Raw genomic sequence first — 19,608 nt, 5'->3', positions numbered from 1 at the left:
AGAGGACAAAACCAGCCCTGGACCTCCTGCCCACCTCTGCACTTCTTGTTAGGGGAGAAAAAAAAAAATCCCACACCTGCCACTGTGGTTTTCTGTTATTTTGAGACAAACATATTTATAACTGATATAACAAGGATGTTATCATAAGAATGCATTTAAAGCACCTCGTATTGTTCTTAGCACATAGTAGAGACCCATTAAGTGTTTGCCTATTCCACTTATTCATGCAAACAGAACCTTGAATAAATGATTTTGGGGACAGAAGGGTCATCTTCTGATAAGAAGAGACTATTCCCTAACTCAAGATGTGTCTGCTAATTTGAAAACAGCTTTGTTTCAGACCCTGCGGACCGTATTATATGGGTCCTGGAGGTTATTTCCAAGGCTCACTTCCTCCTGTTAGAAAAAGTAGCCAGGTCGAAGCTGCAAATCAAGCCCCAGCAGCAGAAACAGCCTCCCGGTGTTACCAATTCCCTGAGTGTCGTATTTCAAGTAAATGCTTCTCCGTAAGGATGCCTGCTCCAAGGTTAGTAGGCTGGCTGGTGTGGGCTTTGGTTTTTTTCTCCAGCCTGGGCTGCCCAACTGCAGGATGCAGGAGCCGCTTGGGGGGACAGAGCTAGGAGCCACAGCGTCCTGGCCCAGGGACAAGCTGAGAGCCTCCTTCACCTGAGGGTTCGTGGTTACAAGAGGTCCACTGATAAATGCATGAAGGAAATGGATTTAGAAGGAAGAGAAGAGAGATCAGTTGTCTCAGACTGAACCATGAGGGAACGCTCCAGGACCTGGCCTCCAGTTATTCTCTGTGGGATTCCCCCCCCTTCTTTGGAATTTCTGGGATTCTCTTTCAACTTTTTTATTTATTTTTCAACTTGGCTCCAAGTAGCTTGACGTCATCTCTTGAAAAGGAAGTGTTAATGCCGGCCTTTGGGGTACACACTTTTTGCTTACTTTTAAAAGAATACAGCTGGATTTTTATCCCCTTGGAATTTAAAAATACTGAGCAATTTCAACATGCCAAGCACTGTGCTAAGTGGTCTTGTGTGCGTTCTCTCATACTTAGAATTCTCCAGCTGTGTAGGTGCTATTCTTCCATTTTATAGATGAAGAAATGGAAGCTCAAAGAGGTTAAGAACATGTCCAAGCTCACACAGAGCCACAAGTCTAATCTGGGGTGTCTATGTCTGGAGCTCCCTTACCCATTCCGACATCCCCCGTCCTCTATGCTGTGGCTGTGGACAGCCTATTCTTCCCCTCACCACTGCCCAAGCCCCTGGCCGAGGCTCCAGGGTCCCATGTCAAAGACAGCACGGAGAAGTCCGTCTTGTTTATCAAGGAGACTTACACTGAGGGGTATGTTTCGGCTTGTGTCTTCTGGATCAAAGGCCTCAACCTGGTAAATGAATCCCGGGTTTGCTCCTTCCAGTATGTACAGGTCTAGACCTAGATCAGCATCCAAAGTGGAGGAAGAGGCATTTTATTAGATAAAGCAAATAAGGAATTACAGAACCAGGACAGCCGCACCCAGCCAAGGAGAACCAAGCACATTGGCATCATGGGAAGGAGGGATGCAGGAATAAAGGCCAGGCGTCAGCCCGCGGGCCAGCTGCAGTGAACGAACCGCTTATGGGAATTTATAAAGTACTTGAGGGGCCAAGCTGGGATCACATCTTCCCACATTTCCTCCGCTAAGAGGTGATCTAGGGGAGGAACCTCCGTGTGAGGCTGCTCCCTGTTCCTGATTCACTTTCATGTGCAAATTCCTCCAAAACCGAGCGGAGGTCTCCTATTGAAGTGCACTTAGCATGTCGGCCAAAAGGACTTGCAGCAGGATTAAGGGAGAGGGCTGCAGAGGCTCCGGAAGGGGACCAGAAATTGACTTCATCTCCTTCAGAGTTCTGGGCAGCCAGGGGGAACCCGGCACTTGGCACCACCAGCCCGGTCTGAGGGGCTGCCCCCCTCCACTCTGGCCTCTCCGAGAGCCCGTCCTTCTGCGGGAGGGCTGGGAATGTCCACGTCAGCTCACTCTTTGAAGCCATGGTGCTGAGGGCTTATGTTTTCTCCTTTATCGTCATAACCCCCATGCGTAAGTATTGCAATTCTTTCCACTTTACAAACGAGGAAATAGGCTCGGGGAAGTTAGGAGGTCTCAGCGAGGAAGGAAGTGAGAGCATAAAACTTCAAACCCAGCCTGTCTTAGATCGGAGCTGCAGCTCTCATTCACCTTTATCACTGCTCGTGCTTTCACTCAAAATGATGTTTACTGGGTTCTCACTCGGTACCAGACACTGATCTATCCATGCACTGGGAACATAGCGGTTCACGGAACACAAAACCCCGCTCTTGCAGAGCTTGCACGATAGTGGGACGATACGGACAATAAAATAAATGAGCAAAATATGTGAACATTACTGAGCAAGGTCCTGGAGAAAATCAGGGAATGGAGTGTTGTGGGTTGGGTTACAGTGTGAAATGGAGTAGTTGTGGAAGATTTGCGACACTTGAGTCTAGATTCTTAAAGAAATGAGGATGGTAGAGATATGGGGGAAGGGGCAAAGAGCAACTGCGGAGATGCCGGCGAGGGCAAGGGTGGTACGGGGGCCACAGCGGAGGGGGTGGGAGGAAATGTGTGGAAGAGGACAGGGTGAGGGTGGGAGGGGGCCAGATTTGATGGTGCCTTAAGGAGACTCTGGCTCTCCTCTTGAGGGAGATGGGAAGTTCTTGTGGGGTTTTAAGCAGAGGAGTGCCTTGATTTGACTGAGATTCAACAGGATCTTTCTGGCTGCTATGCAGAGAATAGATGGACAGAGACAAGAGCAGAGCAGGGAGGCCGGTTAGCCCACCATCGCAATAATCCAGGCGACACATGACTACTGACTTGCACCGTGGTGGTGTGGATGGAGATGCCAGGGAGCAGTCAGACTGCATAGACTTGGAAGTGGCACGATTTCCTCATGGATTTGCTGTTGGGTGTGAAAAGCGGAAGAGTCAAAGCTGACTTCGAAGCTTCGAAGTAGCTAAAATGGGAAAGACAGGAGAAGCAGATTTGGGGGGGGAGATGGTGGGGGCCAGGGGTGGAGTGGAAGTCAAGAGTTTGATCTGGGGGCATGTTACATTTGAGATGTCGTGTTCTGACACCAATTCTAATGTGTGGGGGATTTTCCTGCACCGCCAAGCGATCCTTTGACACCAGCTGGGGGTTCTACAATTCAACTCAATTCTGATACTAGCTACCCAGAGACAGCCTTCATATTCCACAGACCAAGGACTCAGCCCCACGAGACACCCCCAACCCCCACTTCAGACACCAATTTCAAGTTCAGGTTGTTCCCCATGCCTCTGACCCACGAGCTATAAATCTGAGTTTCCCACCATCCCCTCTTTGGGTTCGATGAATTTGCTGGAGGGGATCACAAAACTCAGGGAAATACTTTACTTCCTAGATTACTGGTTTATTACAAAAGGATATAACTCAGGAACAGACAGATGTAAGAGACGCATAGGGCATAATGTGGGGAAAGGAGCACAGAGCTTCCATGCTCTCTGGGCACACCACCCGCCTGGAAGGGCGAGACGGTTCATCAACCTGGAAGCTCCCCAGACCCCATCCTTCAGTGTTTTTATGGGGCTTAATTACATCGGCACGACTGATTACATCATTGGCCATTGGTGATTGAGCACCATCTTTACCCTCCTGCCCTCCACAGAGGTGGGGGTGAGGTGGAGTGCGGGACTGAAAGTTCCAACCTTCTAATCACATGGTTGGCTCCACTGGTAACCGACCCCCACACTGAGGTGACCTGGGAGCATCCAAAAGTACCTCACAAAATCCCACATGCCTATTAGACATGGCAGACAGAGATGTGGGATAAGACGACTGGATATTGTTCCATGCTCATGGATTGGAAGAACAAATATTGTGAAGATGTCAATGCTACCTAGAGCAATCTACACATTCAATGCAATCCCCATCAAAATACCATCCACTTTTTTCAAAGAAATGGAACAAATAATCCTAAAATTTGTATGGAACCAGAAAAGACCCCGAATAGCCAGAAGAATGTTGAAAAAGAAAAGCAAAGCTGGCAGCATCACAATTCCGGACTTCAAGCTCTATTACAAAGCTGTCATCATCAAGACAGCATGGTACTGGCACAAAAACAGACACATAGATCAATGGAACAGAATAGAGAGCCCAGAAATGGACCCTCAACTCTATGGTCAACTAATCTTTGACAAAGCAGGAAAGAATGTCCAATGGAAAAAAGACAGTCTCTTCAACAACTGGTGTTGGGAAAATTGGATAGCCACATGCAGAAGAATGAAACTGGACCATTTCCTTACACCACATACAAAAATAGACTCCAAATGGTTGAAAGACCTCAATGAGAGACAGGAGTCCATCAAAATCCTAAAGGAGAACACAGGCAGCAACCTCTTCGACCTCAGCCGCAGCAACTTCTTCCTAGAAACATCGCCAAAGGCAAGGGAAGCAAGGGCAAAAATGAACTCTTGGGACTTCATCAAGATAAAAAGCTTTTGCAAAGCAAAGGAAACAGTCAACAAAACCAAAAGACAACCGACAGAATGGGAGAAGGTATTTGCAAATGACATATCAGATAAAGGGCTAGTATCCAAAATCTATAAAGAACTTATCAAACTCAACACCCAAAGAACAAAGAATCCAATCAAGAAATGGGCAGAAGACATGAACAGACATTTTTCCAAAGAAGACATCCAAATGGCCAACAGACACATGAAAAAGTGTTCAATATCGCTCGGCATCAGGGAAATCCAAATCAAAACCTCAATGAGATACCACCTCACACCAGTCAGAACGGCTAAAATTAACAAGTCAGGAAATGACAGATGTTGGCGGGGATGTGGAGAAAGGGGAACCCTCCTACACTGTTGGTGGGAATGCAAGCTGGTGCAGCCACTCTGGAAAACAGTATGGAGGTTCCTCAAACAGTTGAAAATAGAGCTACCATATGATCCAGCAATTGCACTACTGGGTATTTACCCCAAAGATACAAAAGTAGGGATCCGAAAGGGTACGTGCACCCCGATGTTTATAGCAGCAATGTCCACAATAGCCAAACTGTGGAAAGAGCCAAGATGTCCATCGACAGATGAATGGATAAAGAAGATGTGGTATATATATACAATGGAATATTATGCAGCCATCAAAAGGAATGGGATCTTGCCATTTGCAACGACGTGGATGGAACTGGAGGGTATTATGCTGAGCGAAATAAGTCAAACAGAGAAAGACATGTATCATATGACCTCACTGATATGAGGAATTCTTAATCTCTGGAAACAAACTGAGGGTTGCTGGAGTGGTAGGGGGTGGGAGGGATGGGGTGACTGGGTGATGGACACTGGGGAGGGTATGTGTTCTGGTAAGCGCTGTGAATTGTGCAAGACTGTTGAATCTCAGATCTGTACCTCTGAAACAAATAATGCAATATATGTTAAGGGGAAAAAAAAAAAGAAGAAGATAGCAGGAGGGGAAGAATGAAGGGGGGGAAATCGGAGGGGTAGACGAACCATGAGAGACGATGGACTCTGAGAAACAAACTGAGGGTTCTAGAGGGGAGGGGGGTGGGAGGATGGGTTAGCCTAGTGATGGGTACTAAGTAGGGCACGTTCTGCATGGAGCACTGGGTGTTATGCACAAACAATGAATCATGGAACACTATATCTAAAACTAATGATGTAATGTATGGGGATTAACATAACAATAAAAAAATAAAAAGACGGCTGGATATTTAAGTCAGGAGCTTGGAGGAGAAGCTGGACTAAAGTGACAGAGGTGGAGGTTGTCAGTATGGCTCAAAGTCATGAGCCTGGGAGAGACCATGCACGAAGTTACCCTGTGCTCAGTCCTTTATATTGTCCCAGCTCTGCAGCAGACCCCAGTCACATACTGCTCTCCGGGGGTCCGTGGGGAGAATGAACACATCAGTTAATGACCACAGCACACGGGGATGAGCTTCCGATGGGCTCGGCCCAGCTTCCTCCAGAACGACCCCCTCGCGAGGTTCCTGAGCCTCAGTTTCCTCCCCAGGACTGAGAGAGGCCCAAGAGAAACCACGGAAGTGAGGGGCTTTGTAAATTGTTGGGCATCATTTTGGGGAGTCCTGTGCTGGAGGACATTTCATTTATTCCCTGCTCATTAAGCAGCTGCCTCTTATAGGCAAACAGCTGCTTGTTTACTTACTTTTCTGTTTTGCTTTGTCCCCCAGGGTGCCCCCTGATGCCACCGTCTGGGCTGCACTGCACAGCCCAGTGTATCTTACCTTTTGCCAAGTTGCCTTGGAACTGAGGCGGCTCGTTCACATCTGTCACCTGGACAGTCAGGATCTGGAGGTCGGTGACACCGACATCATCCTTGACATAAATCTGCAAATCAAATACGTTTGGTCCCGTTTCAAAGTCTAGTTGTTCCATCCCAGTGGTGACAACCTAAAAGAAAAGGCAGAATTCTTAGTAACCATGTGAAAGGAGATCTGTTTTGTATGCATGCATTTTGCAAAGGGACGTTACTAGGAAGGAAGCAACCAGCATCCTGGAAACCATCTTTCCCCCACCATCAGAGGAACCGGTTGTTTTGCCTTAGTCCTTCCAACATAAGCCCCATGACCTTTTTCCAAGGGGACTCCTGTGCGTGATGCTGCTTTTCAGAGGAAAGAAAATATTTAGGTGACATCCTGGTTCCATCGACTGGAGATAGAAAGCCAGGAATTAAAACCCTGTCGCTGCTTGGGGTAGGCACCCAGACAAGCCCCTTAGCAACTCTGAACATAGTTGGGCTTCCTGGGCTTTAAGAATAAGCCACTGCACTTTCCTGGGATTGCTGTTAAGTCACATCTTGACTCGGCTCTCCGTGCAAATTTTCCCAAGGCCACGACCGTGAATAAACAAGGGAAGGATACATCTGCAGAAATAAGGAACAATATATACTTACATCAACAGCCGGCTCAGTGTTTTTGTGCATTTCCACACATTCTCCCGCTCGTGGAAACTTGTCTCCTGCACTATAAGTGTTTTGGAGATGTGGGAGGGACACCAAGAACCAGGGCCAGAGAAACATCACTGAATTGTCAGCAGGAACCCGGCTGGCCCACGATGGCCAGAGAAACATCACTGGAATTGTCAGCAGGAACCCGGCTGGTCCTGCTGAGGCTAGCTGGAGGCCAACTTGTGACCTCCCGTGCCTACATGCATACTCCGGCCACCAGCTTAGACCGCCGAGCACCCAGAGCCCTTTGGGACCTCAAGGACTAAATTTCATAAATGTCTTAATTATGCTAATGGAAATTTTGTTTATTAATACGACTCAGGCCAGGCAGGCGTTCAGTCTCCCGCCCTTAGGAGGTCGCTTAGCTCCAATCTCACTGTCACGGCTGAACTTTGGTGTGACCTTGGGAAAGTCCTTTGCCACCTTTCCCTGATTTTGTTTCCACGTGATTATAATTAGGGAAATACTCCTTGCCCTAGTTAAAGAGCTGAAGTACAAAACATGGTCTTATAACAAAACGCTAGAAGTGCTGACTTCTAGGCAAAGTTCATTGTGAGCTGTGTGTAGTCAGGGAAGGCTTCATGGAGGAAGTTATGTGAGATCTCGATTGGTTGAGAGAAGACAACCACAGATGGGAACGAGTGCATGCAGAGGAGGGTTGAGAGAAGAAATGAGGTAGTCTCGTCTCTGCCTGTGAGCAGTGTCAGCCTGGCACCCACATACGTGAAGATGACCTGTCTCCCGTGCTTGGCATGTAGCAGGCGAGACCTCTCTGTGCTGCCGTTCCCCACCTCTAACATGCAAATAATAGCAGCACACCGCATCGTGGTGCTGTTATGGGGATTAAATAAATGAATTCACAAAATGTTTAGGGGGATTCCTGGCATATGGTCAACGCACCATAAATAGGAGTTGTTATCATTAGCATCATTATTATTAACCCTCCTTACTTTCCCCGGGCCCCCAGAAGTCCCAGCAGCTGTGTTTGAAAGCAGAGAGGCCTGGTCTCTGGCATGATTCAGAGGTCACCCTCAGAAAGCCTTGTACAACTGAGTCCCAAGGCCAACAGTGACTAAACCTCTGGGCCAGAGACCCAAAAACCTCATTGCTAGCTTTCTCCTGCAGAGTGTCAAGTCGGCCCAAGGAGAAGTCGGGTTCCACCACGGGGATATCCCTGACCTGTTCTGTAGGCAGCAGAAGCAGCTCTTGTGAGCATTTTGGGTTGGACAATAGGATCTTTCTGGAGGGGATAGTTGATGCTATTGGGTGGTTTCTGGGGAGAAGCAACCAATGCTTCAGGACCCATGGATGTGTGGCCCATCCTAGTACTGACACAGCGTCCAGGAGGGCACCAGGCCTGGGACAGTACACTAAACACTGGAGCCTACCTCAGCTGAGGTGCTAAGAAAGCCCCCATTTCTAGAGGTCAGACACAGGATGGAATTCTTCCTTGACTGTCAGCCCTGTTGGAATCACATCAAACATGGAAAGGATAGGTCCTTTCACCTGATGTGGGGGGCTCCCCAAACCAGCAACAGATGCGCAGGGCCATGTGGGAGAAAGAGCCTAGGATTGGCCATCAGCAGACCTGAGCTAAGTTCTGGCTTCATCTGTTAGGGCTACGTGATCTCAGACACACCAGCTGACCTTGCTGTCTCTCTGCGATCTTAGTTCGAAAATGGGAATAAAGCCTCTTCCATGGTGGTAGCATCGGTGTCGGTAGTGACAACCCAGAGGTCAGGACGCGAGTGTGCAATGGGACCTCTGCATGGTCGCCCTCCTCATCATCATCATCGAAGGCAGTAGACTCTAGAGGGTGAGAGCCCTCAATGGGAACCACCCCGAAGTCTGTCAACTGCTGAGCGGAGAGACAAACCGTGGTCTGTCCATACGGTGGAATATGACTCAGCCACGAAAAGGAAGGAAGAGTTGACCCACGCTTAAAGGACACTAGCCAGTCACTAAAGACCACGTACAATGTGAATCCATTCATAGACGACGCCCAGAATAGGCAAATCCATTAAGGCCGAAAGGAGATTAGGGGGTGCCAGGGACTGGGGCAAATAGGGAAAGTGTCCTAAAAGTAGATAGTAGTGGTGGTCTGTGAATGCAGTAAAAACCACCGATTTGTACATTTTCAATGGGTGAATTGCATGCTGTATGAATTATATCGTTTCCAAAAATAGGCAGAGGTCTGAAGTCAGACTGCCTGGGTTCCAGGTTCAGCTCAACCCCCGAAGAGCTGTGCAACCCAGGGCAAGTTATTTAACGAGTTTTGCTTCAGTTTCCTCCACCTGTGAAAAGGGGATAGTAACATAAATAAAATCATTGGATTGTTTGTATTCAAGAGGAAATACGTGCGAAGCGTGCCGCAGTGTCCAGCATATACTCCATGCTGTACATGTGCAAGCCCTTGGCAGGGCTTCTAGGGCCAGATGAGCAGCAGCTGTGGAAGACGAGCCAGATGTCCAGGGCCAGGGAGATAGGGCAGAGGAGTCACAGAACCAGCCTCTGGGCCCGGGGACTCTACACTGGATGCTGAATGTGTGCTCTGTATGCATCAAAGAACCTGCCCCAGGGGTGCTGAGAATACTGCCTTCCTGAGTTCTGCTACACGTCACGGGTTCTCCAGCTCTGCTCTGGGGCCCAGACATGCACACTTTTTAAGAGCTCCCCTTGGGACTCTCACGATCAGCTGTGTTTAAGAACACCTAGTATGTACCTCAAGGAGGCAACCGAGCCTCGACGAAGCAGGCTGAGCCCATGGGGTTCCACCACATCCCCAGGGCGATGGCAGGCAGGACCCGAGTCAGGGCTAATGTTAATCGCCAGAGGTTCCTATGCCAATTGAGGGAAGGGCAGGGGTGGGGAGGGTTCAGACACATGGACCCTAAAGTCATCCCTAGAAGGGCCTCTGAAGGTACCAGTGGAAAACACGCAGGTAGGTTTGTCCCACCTAAGGAGGAGCACCAACTTTGAAAAAGACTTAAATGACAAACTAGAAAAGAGAGCAGGGGTATAATAGCTCCTGAATGTGAATGACGGGGTCTGAATTATCCAACAGGAATCATTCATGCAGCACAGCTGGACATTCAGGCTTGTATTTTTATGAAAGGTATGCTCTTCCATATTAAATAAGTCTCCTCATAGATTTCCTCCTGGAAAACCACGGAATTCGAGAAAAGCAGAATCACCTGACTCAAGTTCATCAGGGCCTGGCTTTTGAGGAGATGAATGCCCACACTATGCCACCCAAAGGATCTAGATACTGTCAGCACACACCTAACAGCTGACGTCATGTGAGGGTGGGGGGCAGTGAGAAACAGGACTTCTCTTTGTAACAATTTGAGCCTATTGCCCATTGCACTGGATTAAGTGGAGAAAGAAGGTCCAAAGTGTTTAGGGACCTCTCGCATAGAGGGTTCTCGGATGCCCCCAGATGGGCCTTCTGGGTCTTACTAGAGGGGAGAGTGAGCCAGGGAAAGAGAAGGAAATGGTCACCAATCTAGAATCCCCTCCACCCTCATCTTCAGGACCCCTTTCTGTGGACAACTCCCAAGTGAGATGTGCTTACCTCAAAGTCGGTGCCTGACAGCCCGTTCACCTTGAAGGCATCAGTGAGGGGGCTTGTGTTGATAATCAGGGGCCACCCTGGGATCACAGGCGACAGTGAGGCTGATAAGTTCACAGAAAACTTGTGCACTGGAGTCTCAGGTGGAGAATTCTCGGCCACGGTGCTTGTAGCAGGCAAGTGGATTAGGTATAGCGCTTCTCTCCCTGCGGGTTTAAGAAGGATGCAAAATGGCATGAACAGAAAGCCTTGTGCTGGGAGCAAGGACTTAACAGCTTGGTCTGTGGCTTCAACCCATAGCTCAGAGCACTGATGGAACCTGGTCACTCCCCAAGAACAAATACTCTTGCCAAGGACTGGAGATGGAAATACGAGATCTTCTGGGAGCCAAGAAAACAACCACCACCAAACAACCATGAAATCTGCTTCTGTCATTCTGTAAATAAAGCCGCTGCTTTTCTCTTGTCTCCCTGCACCCCTTCTCTTTTCTGGCAGCCTTTGTGAAGAGCTAGAGAAAGACAGACGTGATGCCTCAGGGGGCAGACGTCCACTTGAAGGACCACGTCCGGCCATGACATCCTGTCTTACAAGACCCGGGGACTTTACAGGAGTTTATTTTACTTGTCTGTGTCAGTGTTAGATTCAGAGGTCATCAAAAACTGAGCGTGCATGACCGCCAAGCTCCAAAATCATGGTAGATCTCCCCGCATCCATAAGTAATCTCAAGGACAACTGCTTGTCATTATGGGATGCTGGGGGGTGTCATGATGCCCAGGGTCCATCAGTACATCTTTATTGATAGATTAACTCCCATTTCACAGGGAAGGAAATGAGAGAGACTTGGGGAAGTCATGCGCATTTCCTCGAGCTGCATCTCAGACAGGGAGTTTGACAATTTAAGAGAGAGAATGTTTCTTCCAGGAAAGCCTTGGGACATTCTTCAGTCTCCTTGATACTCCGCACGATTTTGCCGGTACAGACAAGAGCAGCAGGTCCTGTTCTTTCATGCTTCCATAGTGATGGTTACTCTAGGGGGGCGAAAAGTGTCCCCCCCAAAAAATAAAATCCATGTTCACTCAGAACCTCAGAACGTACCTTATTTGGAAACAGTCTTTGCGGATGAATTGGTTAAGAGGAGGTCATTGTGGATTGGGGTGGGCCCTAATCCACCAAATGGAGTCCTTCTAAGAGGACAGGGCACGGAGACACACACAGGAGGAAGAAAGCCGTGTTATGATAGAGACAGAAGTTGAACTGATGCAGCTAGAAGCCAAGGAACAGCAAGCAACCATCAAAAGCTAGGAAGTCCATGGAGAACAGATCTCCCTCAGAGTTTCTAGAAGGAACCAACCCTGTCAACACCGTGACTTCAGACCCCAGATCTCCTGAACTATGAGAGAATACATTTCTGTCGCTCACAGCCATCCAGTTTGTGGTAGTTCATTATGGCAGCTCTAGGAAGTCAATGCAAAGACCATTTATCCCATGTTCCAGATAAGTGAGCAATGTAAAATCCTTTCTCTCGCTCACTCCCCAAAACGGGGAGGATAGGTATTAGTGCCACTATTTTACAGATGAGGAAACAGAGCTGAATAATAATAATAAGTAACAAAATCAAAATTTATACTGAAGTCCTACTTCTTAGCCAGCTTCCTGATCTTGGCCACTTTTCGCCCTTGGGGACAAGCCCCTGGGAATGGGAGGGAGGTACAGGGGACAGGAAAAGGATCTGTCCTACCAAAAGGTGTAGAACTTCTGGAGACAAACAAGCCATGGGCAAGGGCTGGCTTTTGTAAGAGAATGTTTTTATTTCAGATTTGGGGGCAGGGATGCGGAGAAGTGAATGCAAATGTAGGAAAAATTGAAATATAAACACATTGGTACAAGCTTTCATAAATCTAAGTCATCTTATTTCAGTTAGAGACTAAAGTTCATTATGCATAAGTTATTTTTGCTCCCAGAATTTTCCAGTTTCATGGACACAGACGGAGCAAGGGCTCAGAAATAACAAAGCAGCTGAGGTTTGGGGTGACATGGATATGAATAGATTTTTTTTCAATCTTTTAAAATTGACTTTAATATTATAGCATTCTCGTGATAAAAATCGGGAGCCAAATACTAAGCTATTTAGAAGCAAAAAAAAAAAAAAAAATCTCCCAAATCGTTTTTTAAAATGAGCAAATTAATCGGTTGCTTCTGTGCTTGGGTTTTTTTTAGGCATCATTCCCTCACTCCCTCTTTTCCCACAACCGGAAGTCACCAGGGCCCTCGTGAGCTGTTCGCCAGACTGCTTCCTCTCTGTTCAGCAAGACAGGGGGAGTCATAAGCAAAATGGAAGGTTGGCAATTTCAAGGAAACCCCCACCTTCTCTTGTCCCCTCCCACTCACCCCAGTGACTCGGGCCCCTCCAGACAAGGAGGAAGGAAACCTCTGCTCCAATTTAAGCAAAGATAGAACTCACTGGGTTTTTCTCAAGAATCGCCTGTGGTTAGGTGGGTGCCCAGCCCAGATGAACAGACCCAAACAAGTAACCACTTGCATTTACAGAGCACCTACTCACCAGGCCTCGTGCGGCCCCGCTGCCTGATCTCAGCCTTTCTGAACACAGTCCCGGGGTCGGGGTGTCACCGTCACCCCTTCACACGCCTGAGGTTGCACCCTCAGCGAGGGGCCGTAGTAGGCCTGGCTAACAGGTGGCACATACCTACTCCAGACAGTCTGTCACCACGCACACGTAATGCCTCGTGGTCACTCTACGACCCGGTACTTCCACGTTCTACGACCCACATGGTGCTGGGGGTCAGGTAAGACATCGGCCCCTCCACCCAGATGTTAGGTCGTGGTGATGCAATCTGTGAGAGGCTGTTTGGGGGAACAAGATAAGGAATCACGCTGCAGGATCAGCTTGACATGGGCTCGGGTTGAGAAGCTTTCCGCAGCCTCGCCCTGAACAGGCGGCTTGCCATGACCACCAACCTGGGTGTGTCTCCTTCAACGAACCGAGAAGGCTAGCCCAGCCGTGCTCTCCCAACATCCCCCGCTGACAGCTCCTAGTTCGCTCTGCTGAGAGTGTGTCCATTGATCCTGCTGCGTTCGTTTTAACTTCGATAAGCCCTGGGTTCTGGAAACTAATTCTGTCCTTTGCACAGATCCATACATTTATAGAGCTTTTCCTCCTTATATTTATAGACCTTTCCATAGTCCTTTTGAACGGCCGTATTTTGCGTGGCAGTGAGGGAGATGTGTTGAAGGCAGGAGTGGGTATATTTAGTGCCTCTCAAGCAACTTGTGTTGGGGACTGCCTGTTTCATGTATGGCTAAAGCCAGGCTGTGCCCTTAGATATGTCCTTTCTGCTGGCATTCTTTTCTCTCTCTCTCTTTTTTTAAGTAGGCTCAGGGGCTTGAACTCACAACCCTGAGACCAAGACCTGAGCTGATATCAAGAGTCGGATGCTTAACAGACTGAGCCACCCTCTGCTGACATTCTTGCTGGAGATGCTCTGCGCTTCATCCAGTGGCCTCTGCTCCCAAGGTAAGGTCACGTGCGCCAGGAACGTGCCACTGATTCCTAAAAACTTTGTGGCAGATACTCCAGGGACACTGGTAAGAAAGGTAGTCAAGCTGGGATCTCCTGACTCTTAGTTCAACAACCAGTTCCTCCAGTTCTTCTGCTATTAAAAAGGTAGTAGTAGCAATATTAATAGCCATAGTAATAATAATAACTGGTGGCTAGGGCCCATACCCTAAATATAGAGCATTTGATAAGACACGAAATCCATCAAATGTTCAACCCATTTATTATACAGATCAGTTTAAGGGATGTGCCCAGAGGTACTCAGCTAATCAGCGGCAGAGGGAAGGTTAGAAGCCGGGGAACGGCTCTAAGACACTGCACACTTGCCTTCCGAGGCCGGTCTTCCAAACTTTCTCTGGTGGTCTGAGTGCTGGACACCGAGAAAGAGGCTTTAATGGAATTTGACTTACACATGCATCTTAATTAAGGATCAAATTAGAATTGCTTGAAGCGTACACTTTGAAAAAGAAAGAGCATGCAGAAGATTTATTACCGAGCCCACTGAAACATCTTGCTTGTGGTGGAGATCTGGATGCATGACGTGCTCGCTCGTTTCAAAATGAGCAAAATCACCGCCTTGCCAGAAATGGACCAACAAGGCCTCCTCCCAGGAGCCTGTGTTGGAATAATTAAGGCTTCTGCAGCCTCAGTTGTGGGGGCAGAAGCCGGCCAGCCTGGGCCTCTGACCAAAGTGGTCATGTGGTTCAGGAAGCGTGGGTGCTGCCACCTTGTCCCCCCAGGGATGTAGCTGCTCTCACAGTGTGACTTCAATACACAGAGCAGTCCTCGCCCAAGACTGTAGCTCAATAAATTCCTTGTCTTTCTCTCCAGCAACTACTAAAAACGGTAGTGAGAGGGATCGGGGAGTGTTGTGAAAAGAGCACGGGATTTGCAATCAGAGCTCTTGCTTCAAGTTTGAGCTCTGTTAAGCGACCTTGGGCTGGCCAGTTTGGCCCTGTGTCAGCTCTGTCCCTCAGGGCTGTGGTGCCACACCACCAGTGGCCATTAAACAGAGTTCAGTTGCTAAAGAAAGTGCCTAGGACCCGAAGGGAAAGCTGACAAATCTATGGTTTATTACAGAAAAAGGAGGAGGGTTAGCAACGACATTATAGTGCGCCCCACAGCTGAAGGCTGCCTCCTAGCTTGAGGACCGGAGGGGCCAGGGGCCAGCTCCCATCATCCTCTTTTCTCCAGGGACCAGAACAGAATACACTCGCTCAGATCAGAAACCTCCGATGTAGCCTCGCAACCAAGGAACTCAAAATAGAGTCTCTGCTGGACGTTTTTATATTTTGCTGGTCACGTAGGCACCATCTCGTTAGGTAACCAGCCTCTCAGCAGCAGAGCCTTCCAAGCCAGGTGCACATCATCAATGTCACTGTTATCCACAAACAATGCTTACAGGTCCCCACAAACCATCCCGGAACTCCCCGGACCCACAGCTCCAAAGCAGCACTGTTCATCAGCACACTTCTTGCCTTGACCAGAAGTCCGTTCTGGGCAGAAACTTCAGCAAAGCAATTCAGGCTCATTCTGGTCCTGCTAGAATTCACTCTCACGGCACAATACACTGAACACGCATATACTCGATAAACCATAAAACATTATAGAATGTGGTTTCATTACTTGCAGTGATCACCGATGATGATCAATGAAAACAACAACTATTTATTGGATCCCATATATATGTGTGGCATGCGGGGACCACAGAGCAATAAGAGAACCAAACCTGTGACTACAGGGCCCACATTCCCCTCAAGCACACGCGACGGACATGTAACAGATGAATTATAGAATAACTCGTGCTACCTGTTGTTAAGCACTTATCTTGTGTAAGGCACCGTAATCAAACCTTGGCATACATTCCGCATGTAGGCAAGAGGAGCTCCAGGTTGTGGCAGGAAGAGCACCCGCCAGGAGTTGGGGCAATCCAGGAAGGCTCCGTGGGGGAGGCGGGGTTGGACTTGGGCGTTGAAGGATGTAGATGACTTAGAGCAAATGAGAGGAAAGAGGATACTGGAGTGTGTTACTTTGTTTGAGATTATTGGGTGACGCCTGCTTCCAACAGCCTGAGGGCAGCTCCTCGTGTGGCTGCCCACCCCTCCCCTTTGTGCCAGCTGACGCTGGTGTTGGAGAAGCCGGGATAAGAATCAGGTTCTCAGACTCACAAAAGAAGGTGAGAGGAAAACAGTCTGCATCACAGCAGACCCTCAACAAACCAGCGTTTGCCCCATGGAAGCAAAAGCAGGGTACAGTGCATGTTTTTTTGGAGATGGAGGGATGTGAGTGTGGCTTTGACAAGGAATTTCAAACATTCCTTGCAAACCTTTGTGATCTGTCCCTTTCACACGTCTGATGATAAAGTTCCAAATGATAATGTTCAGCATGAGACACTGGGTTCTTCCTGACCTCACTCTTCCCCCAATGGCAACAAATGTCACCCCTTAACTCAAATGATTGTGGTCTGAAAAGCCTATAACTCTGGGAAAATCTCAAATGTTTACTGCAAGGGAGAGTCTGAACTGCTCAAGACCTGGCCTCACATTCCCAGCTCCACTTGCTGTCTGCCAGGTAGAAGACCCCAAGATTAAAGAGCGTTCAGTATTAGGAAACACAGTCATTTATTTTTTTTAAAGATTTTTTTTTATTTATTTATTTGACAGAGACACAGCTAGAGAGGGAACACAAGCAGGGGGAGTGGGAGAGGGAGAAGCAGGCTTCCCACTGAGCAGGGAGCCCAATGCGGGGCTCGATCCCAGGACCCTGGGATCATGACCTGAGCCGAAGGCAGACGCTTAACGACTGAGCCACCCAGGCACCCCTCCAGTCATTTATTTATGTTATTAACAGATCAAAGGGGAAAATTAAGGGGTCATTTCCATAAAACTGGAAAAAAACATTTGATTTAAAAATCCACTGTGAGGGGTGCCTGGGTGGCTCAGTCGTTAAGCATCTGCCTTCAGCTCAGGTCATGATCCCAGGGTCTCGGGATCGAGCCCCGTGTCGGGCTCCCTGCTCCACGGGAAGCCTGCTTCTCCCTCTCCCACTCTCCCTGCTTGTGTTCCCTCTCTTGCTGTGTCTCTCACTGTCAAATAAATTTAAAAAATCTTTAAAAATAAAAAATAAATAAAAAAATAAAAATCCACTGTGATTCAGAAATAAATACCTGAAAAAAAAGAAGTTATCTCCTTAACATATAAAACATTTCTGTTTCACACCAAAAGTTAACATCATGCTTAATGGAGAATAAGACAAGAGTGTACATTCTTTTTTTTTTTTTTTAATGTTTTATTTATTTATTCATGAGAGTCAGAGAGAGAGAGAGAGGCAGAGGCAGAGGGAGAAGCAGGCTCCCCGCCTAGCAGGGAGCCCGATGCGGAACTCGATCCCAGGACCCTGGGATCGTGACCTGAGCCGAAGGCAGACACTTAACCATCTGAGCCACCCAGGCGCCCCAAGAGTGTACATTCTTATCATCGTTCAAAAATAGCCTGAAGGAATGGGCCTGGTAATTAGATAAGAGAAAGAAATGCAAGATAGAAAAATAGGCAAGGAAAAGTATAAATCTTGATTATTTTCAAAAGTGGAAAATGCGGGGCACCTGGGTGGTTCAGTCGTTGGGCGTCTGCCTTTGGCTCAGGTCATGATCCCAGGGTCCTGGGATTGAGCCATGCATTGGGCTCCCTGCTCGGCGGGAAGCCTGCTTCTCCCTCTCCCACTCTCCCTGCTTGTGTTCCCTCTCTATCTGTCTCTCTCTCTGTGTCACGTAAATAAATAAAAAATCTTAAAAAAAAAAAAAAAGTGGAAAATGCATGAGAGTCACCTGGAAAACCATGACAAATAATAAGATAAGTCATTAGTAGACTTCCATCCATTGTACGACAATCAATTAAAACAGACAAGGGAAGAAAAGATGCTATTCACAAATAAGGAAAAAGAAAAGGTAAAAGAAAGAACTAGAAATAAACGTAATTGGGATGTGCAAGAGCTCTGTGAAGGAAATCTTAAAATACTCCAGAGGAAAACAAAGACTTGAACAAGTATCTAGAACTGTTGAACAGGAGGCTCAATGTCCTACGTAATAATCACTAACATTTACTAAGCATTTACCATGTACCACACACTCCTCCAAGTGTGTTACTATATAACTCATCAAATATGTAAATTATCCCTAAATTAATCTGCAAATTTAACATGATTGGATTCCCTACATTATGCATATACTACCTATTCAAAAATAAGATTGAATTTAAAAAGCGCAATTTCCATAATCCAAGCTGACGACATTAAAAGGATCACCCAAGATTCTTCAAGCTCTTGAGTAAGGAAGAGGGAGTACAAGACGCACCAGGTTGAATCTTTGGTTCTTCTATCAGAAGGTGTTTTCTTTGCTCAAGAGTAAGACAATAGCCCCTTGATACCTTGGTTTTCCCATAGGATGACTTGCCAACTTCTGGTTGCCCCTAGAAGGCTCCAGAGAAAAGCCAGAATCTCCACAAAGACTGACTTGACATATACACAAAGCTCTGCTGTGAAACTCATTTTCCCAACCTTACATATTGGAAGGACTTCTGGCACGGGCCAGTTAGCAAGGAGAGAAATTGAAGTCTGCACAGAGACCAGAGACTAGACTGTGGCTTCGTTCGGCGCCCCTCTTCTCCAGAGCACCCCGCCCAGCCTCTGAGGGCTCCCTGTTGCTGCATCATCTCATTTACCAGTGCCGATAAGTCCACGGTTGAAAACCTTGGGATTTCCTCTTTGGGGATGTTATCATGAGCTGGCAACATGGCGACCCTACCTGACATGGCACCCAGGAGAACCAGGAGGAAAACTGCTCCCTGCATCTTGGAGAGTTCACCTCTGTACATACTTCCAGCGTATTACCCAGTAGCTGAGTCCCGTCCGACACCTGGAGTTTATTCCAGATGCCACTCATCTTCCGCTCCTGGTTTTGTTGCCATGTGAGAAATCAAACAGAGGCTTTGCTGGTAACTCAGGGAGACTCCAAACACCATGGGACTGTTTGTTCTTTGATTACCTGCTTCTGTGACCTCATGGTGCCCGAGGCCAACCAGCCAGCCCTGGTAAGCTCGCAGAGTCCATCTTAGAGGTCCGCAAGAGCAAAGAAAGCAGAGGCCCGGAGGTGGTGGTAAAAGCTGGACATAAGCATCGACATCCATGACAGTCTCCACCACCCTGGAGCCAGGCATCTCGTCATTCCCAGAGGCAGGGGGAGGGGGTTGGGAATCTTTCTGCTGCCCTGAATTGAGGAGCAGGGCTCAGAGTTGAGAGCAGACCCCTCCACAAGGCAGACTGGCTGTGAGAGACCCCTGCCCATCAGCACCAGCCCTCTAGCCTTTGGTGAAGTCTGTGGAGGAAGATGACTGGGGTAGTGAGGCTTCCGCCCACTGGGGAGTGATGTGGCCCCAGGCCGGGCCA

The 19,608-nt window shown here is 48.0% G+C and overlaps 1 protein-coding gene across 1 annotated transcript in view; it reads right to left on the bottom strand.

Moving 5' to 3' along the window:
- The window catches only part of CDHR3 (cadherin related family member 3), a 59,546-nt gene extending 40,533 nt beyond the window's left edge, over window positions 1–19,013 (bottom strand). The window contains 4 exon segments of the mRNA XM_032401287.1: window positions 1,343–1,440; window positions 6,303–6,468; window positions 10,599–10,801; window positions 18,968–19,013. Coding sequence (XP_032257178.1) covers window positions 1,343–1,440; window positions 6,303–6,468; window positions 10,599–10,801; window positions 18,968–19,013 — 513 coding nt within the window.
- Window positions 19,014–19,608: the final 595 nt, after the last annotated feature.

The sequence above is a fragment of the Phoca vitulina genome, unplaced genomic scaffold (genome assembly GCF_004348235.1).
Source record: "Phoca vitulina isolate PV1807 unplaced genomic scaffold, GSC_HSeal_1.0 scaffold4, whole genome shotgun sequence".
NCBI classification, from domain to species: Eukaryota; Metazoa; Chordata; class Mammalia; order Carnivora; family Phocidae; genus Phoca; species Phoca vitulina.
The sequence above is the reverse complement of the archived record's forward strand: the minus strand, read 5'-3'. Positions and strand labels throughout refer to the sequence as shown.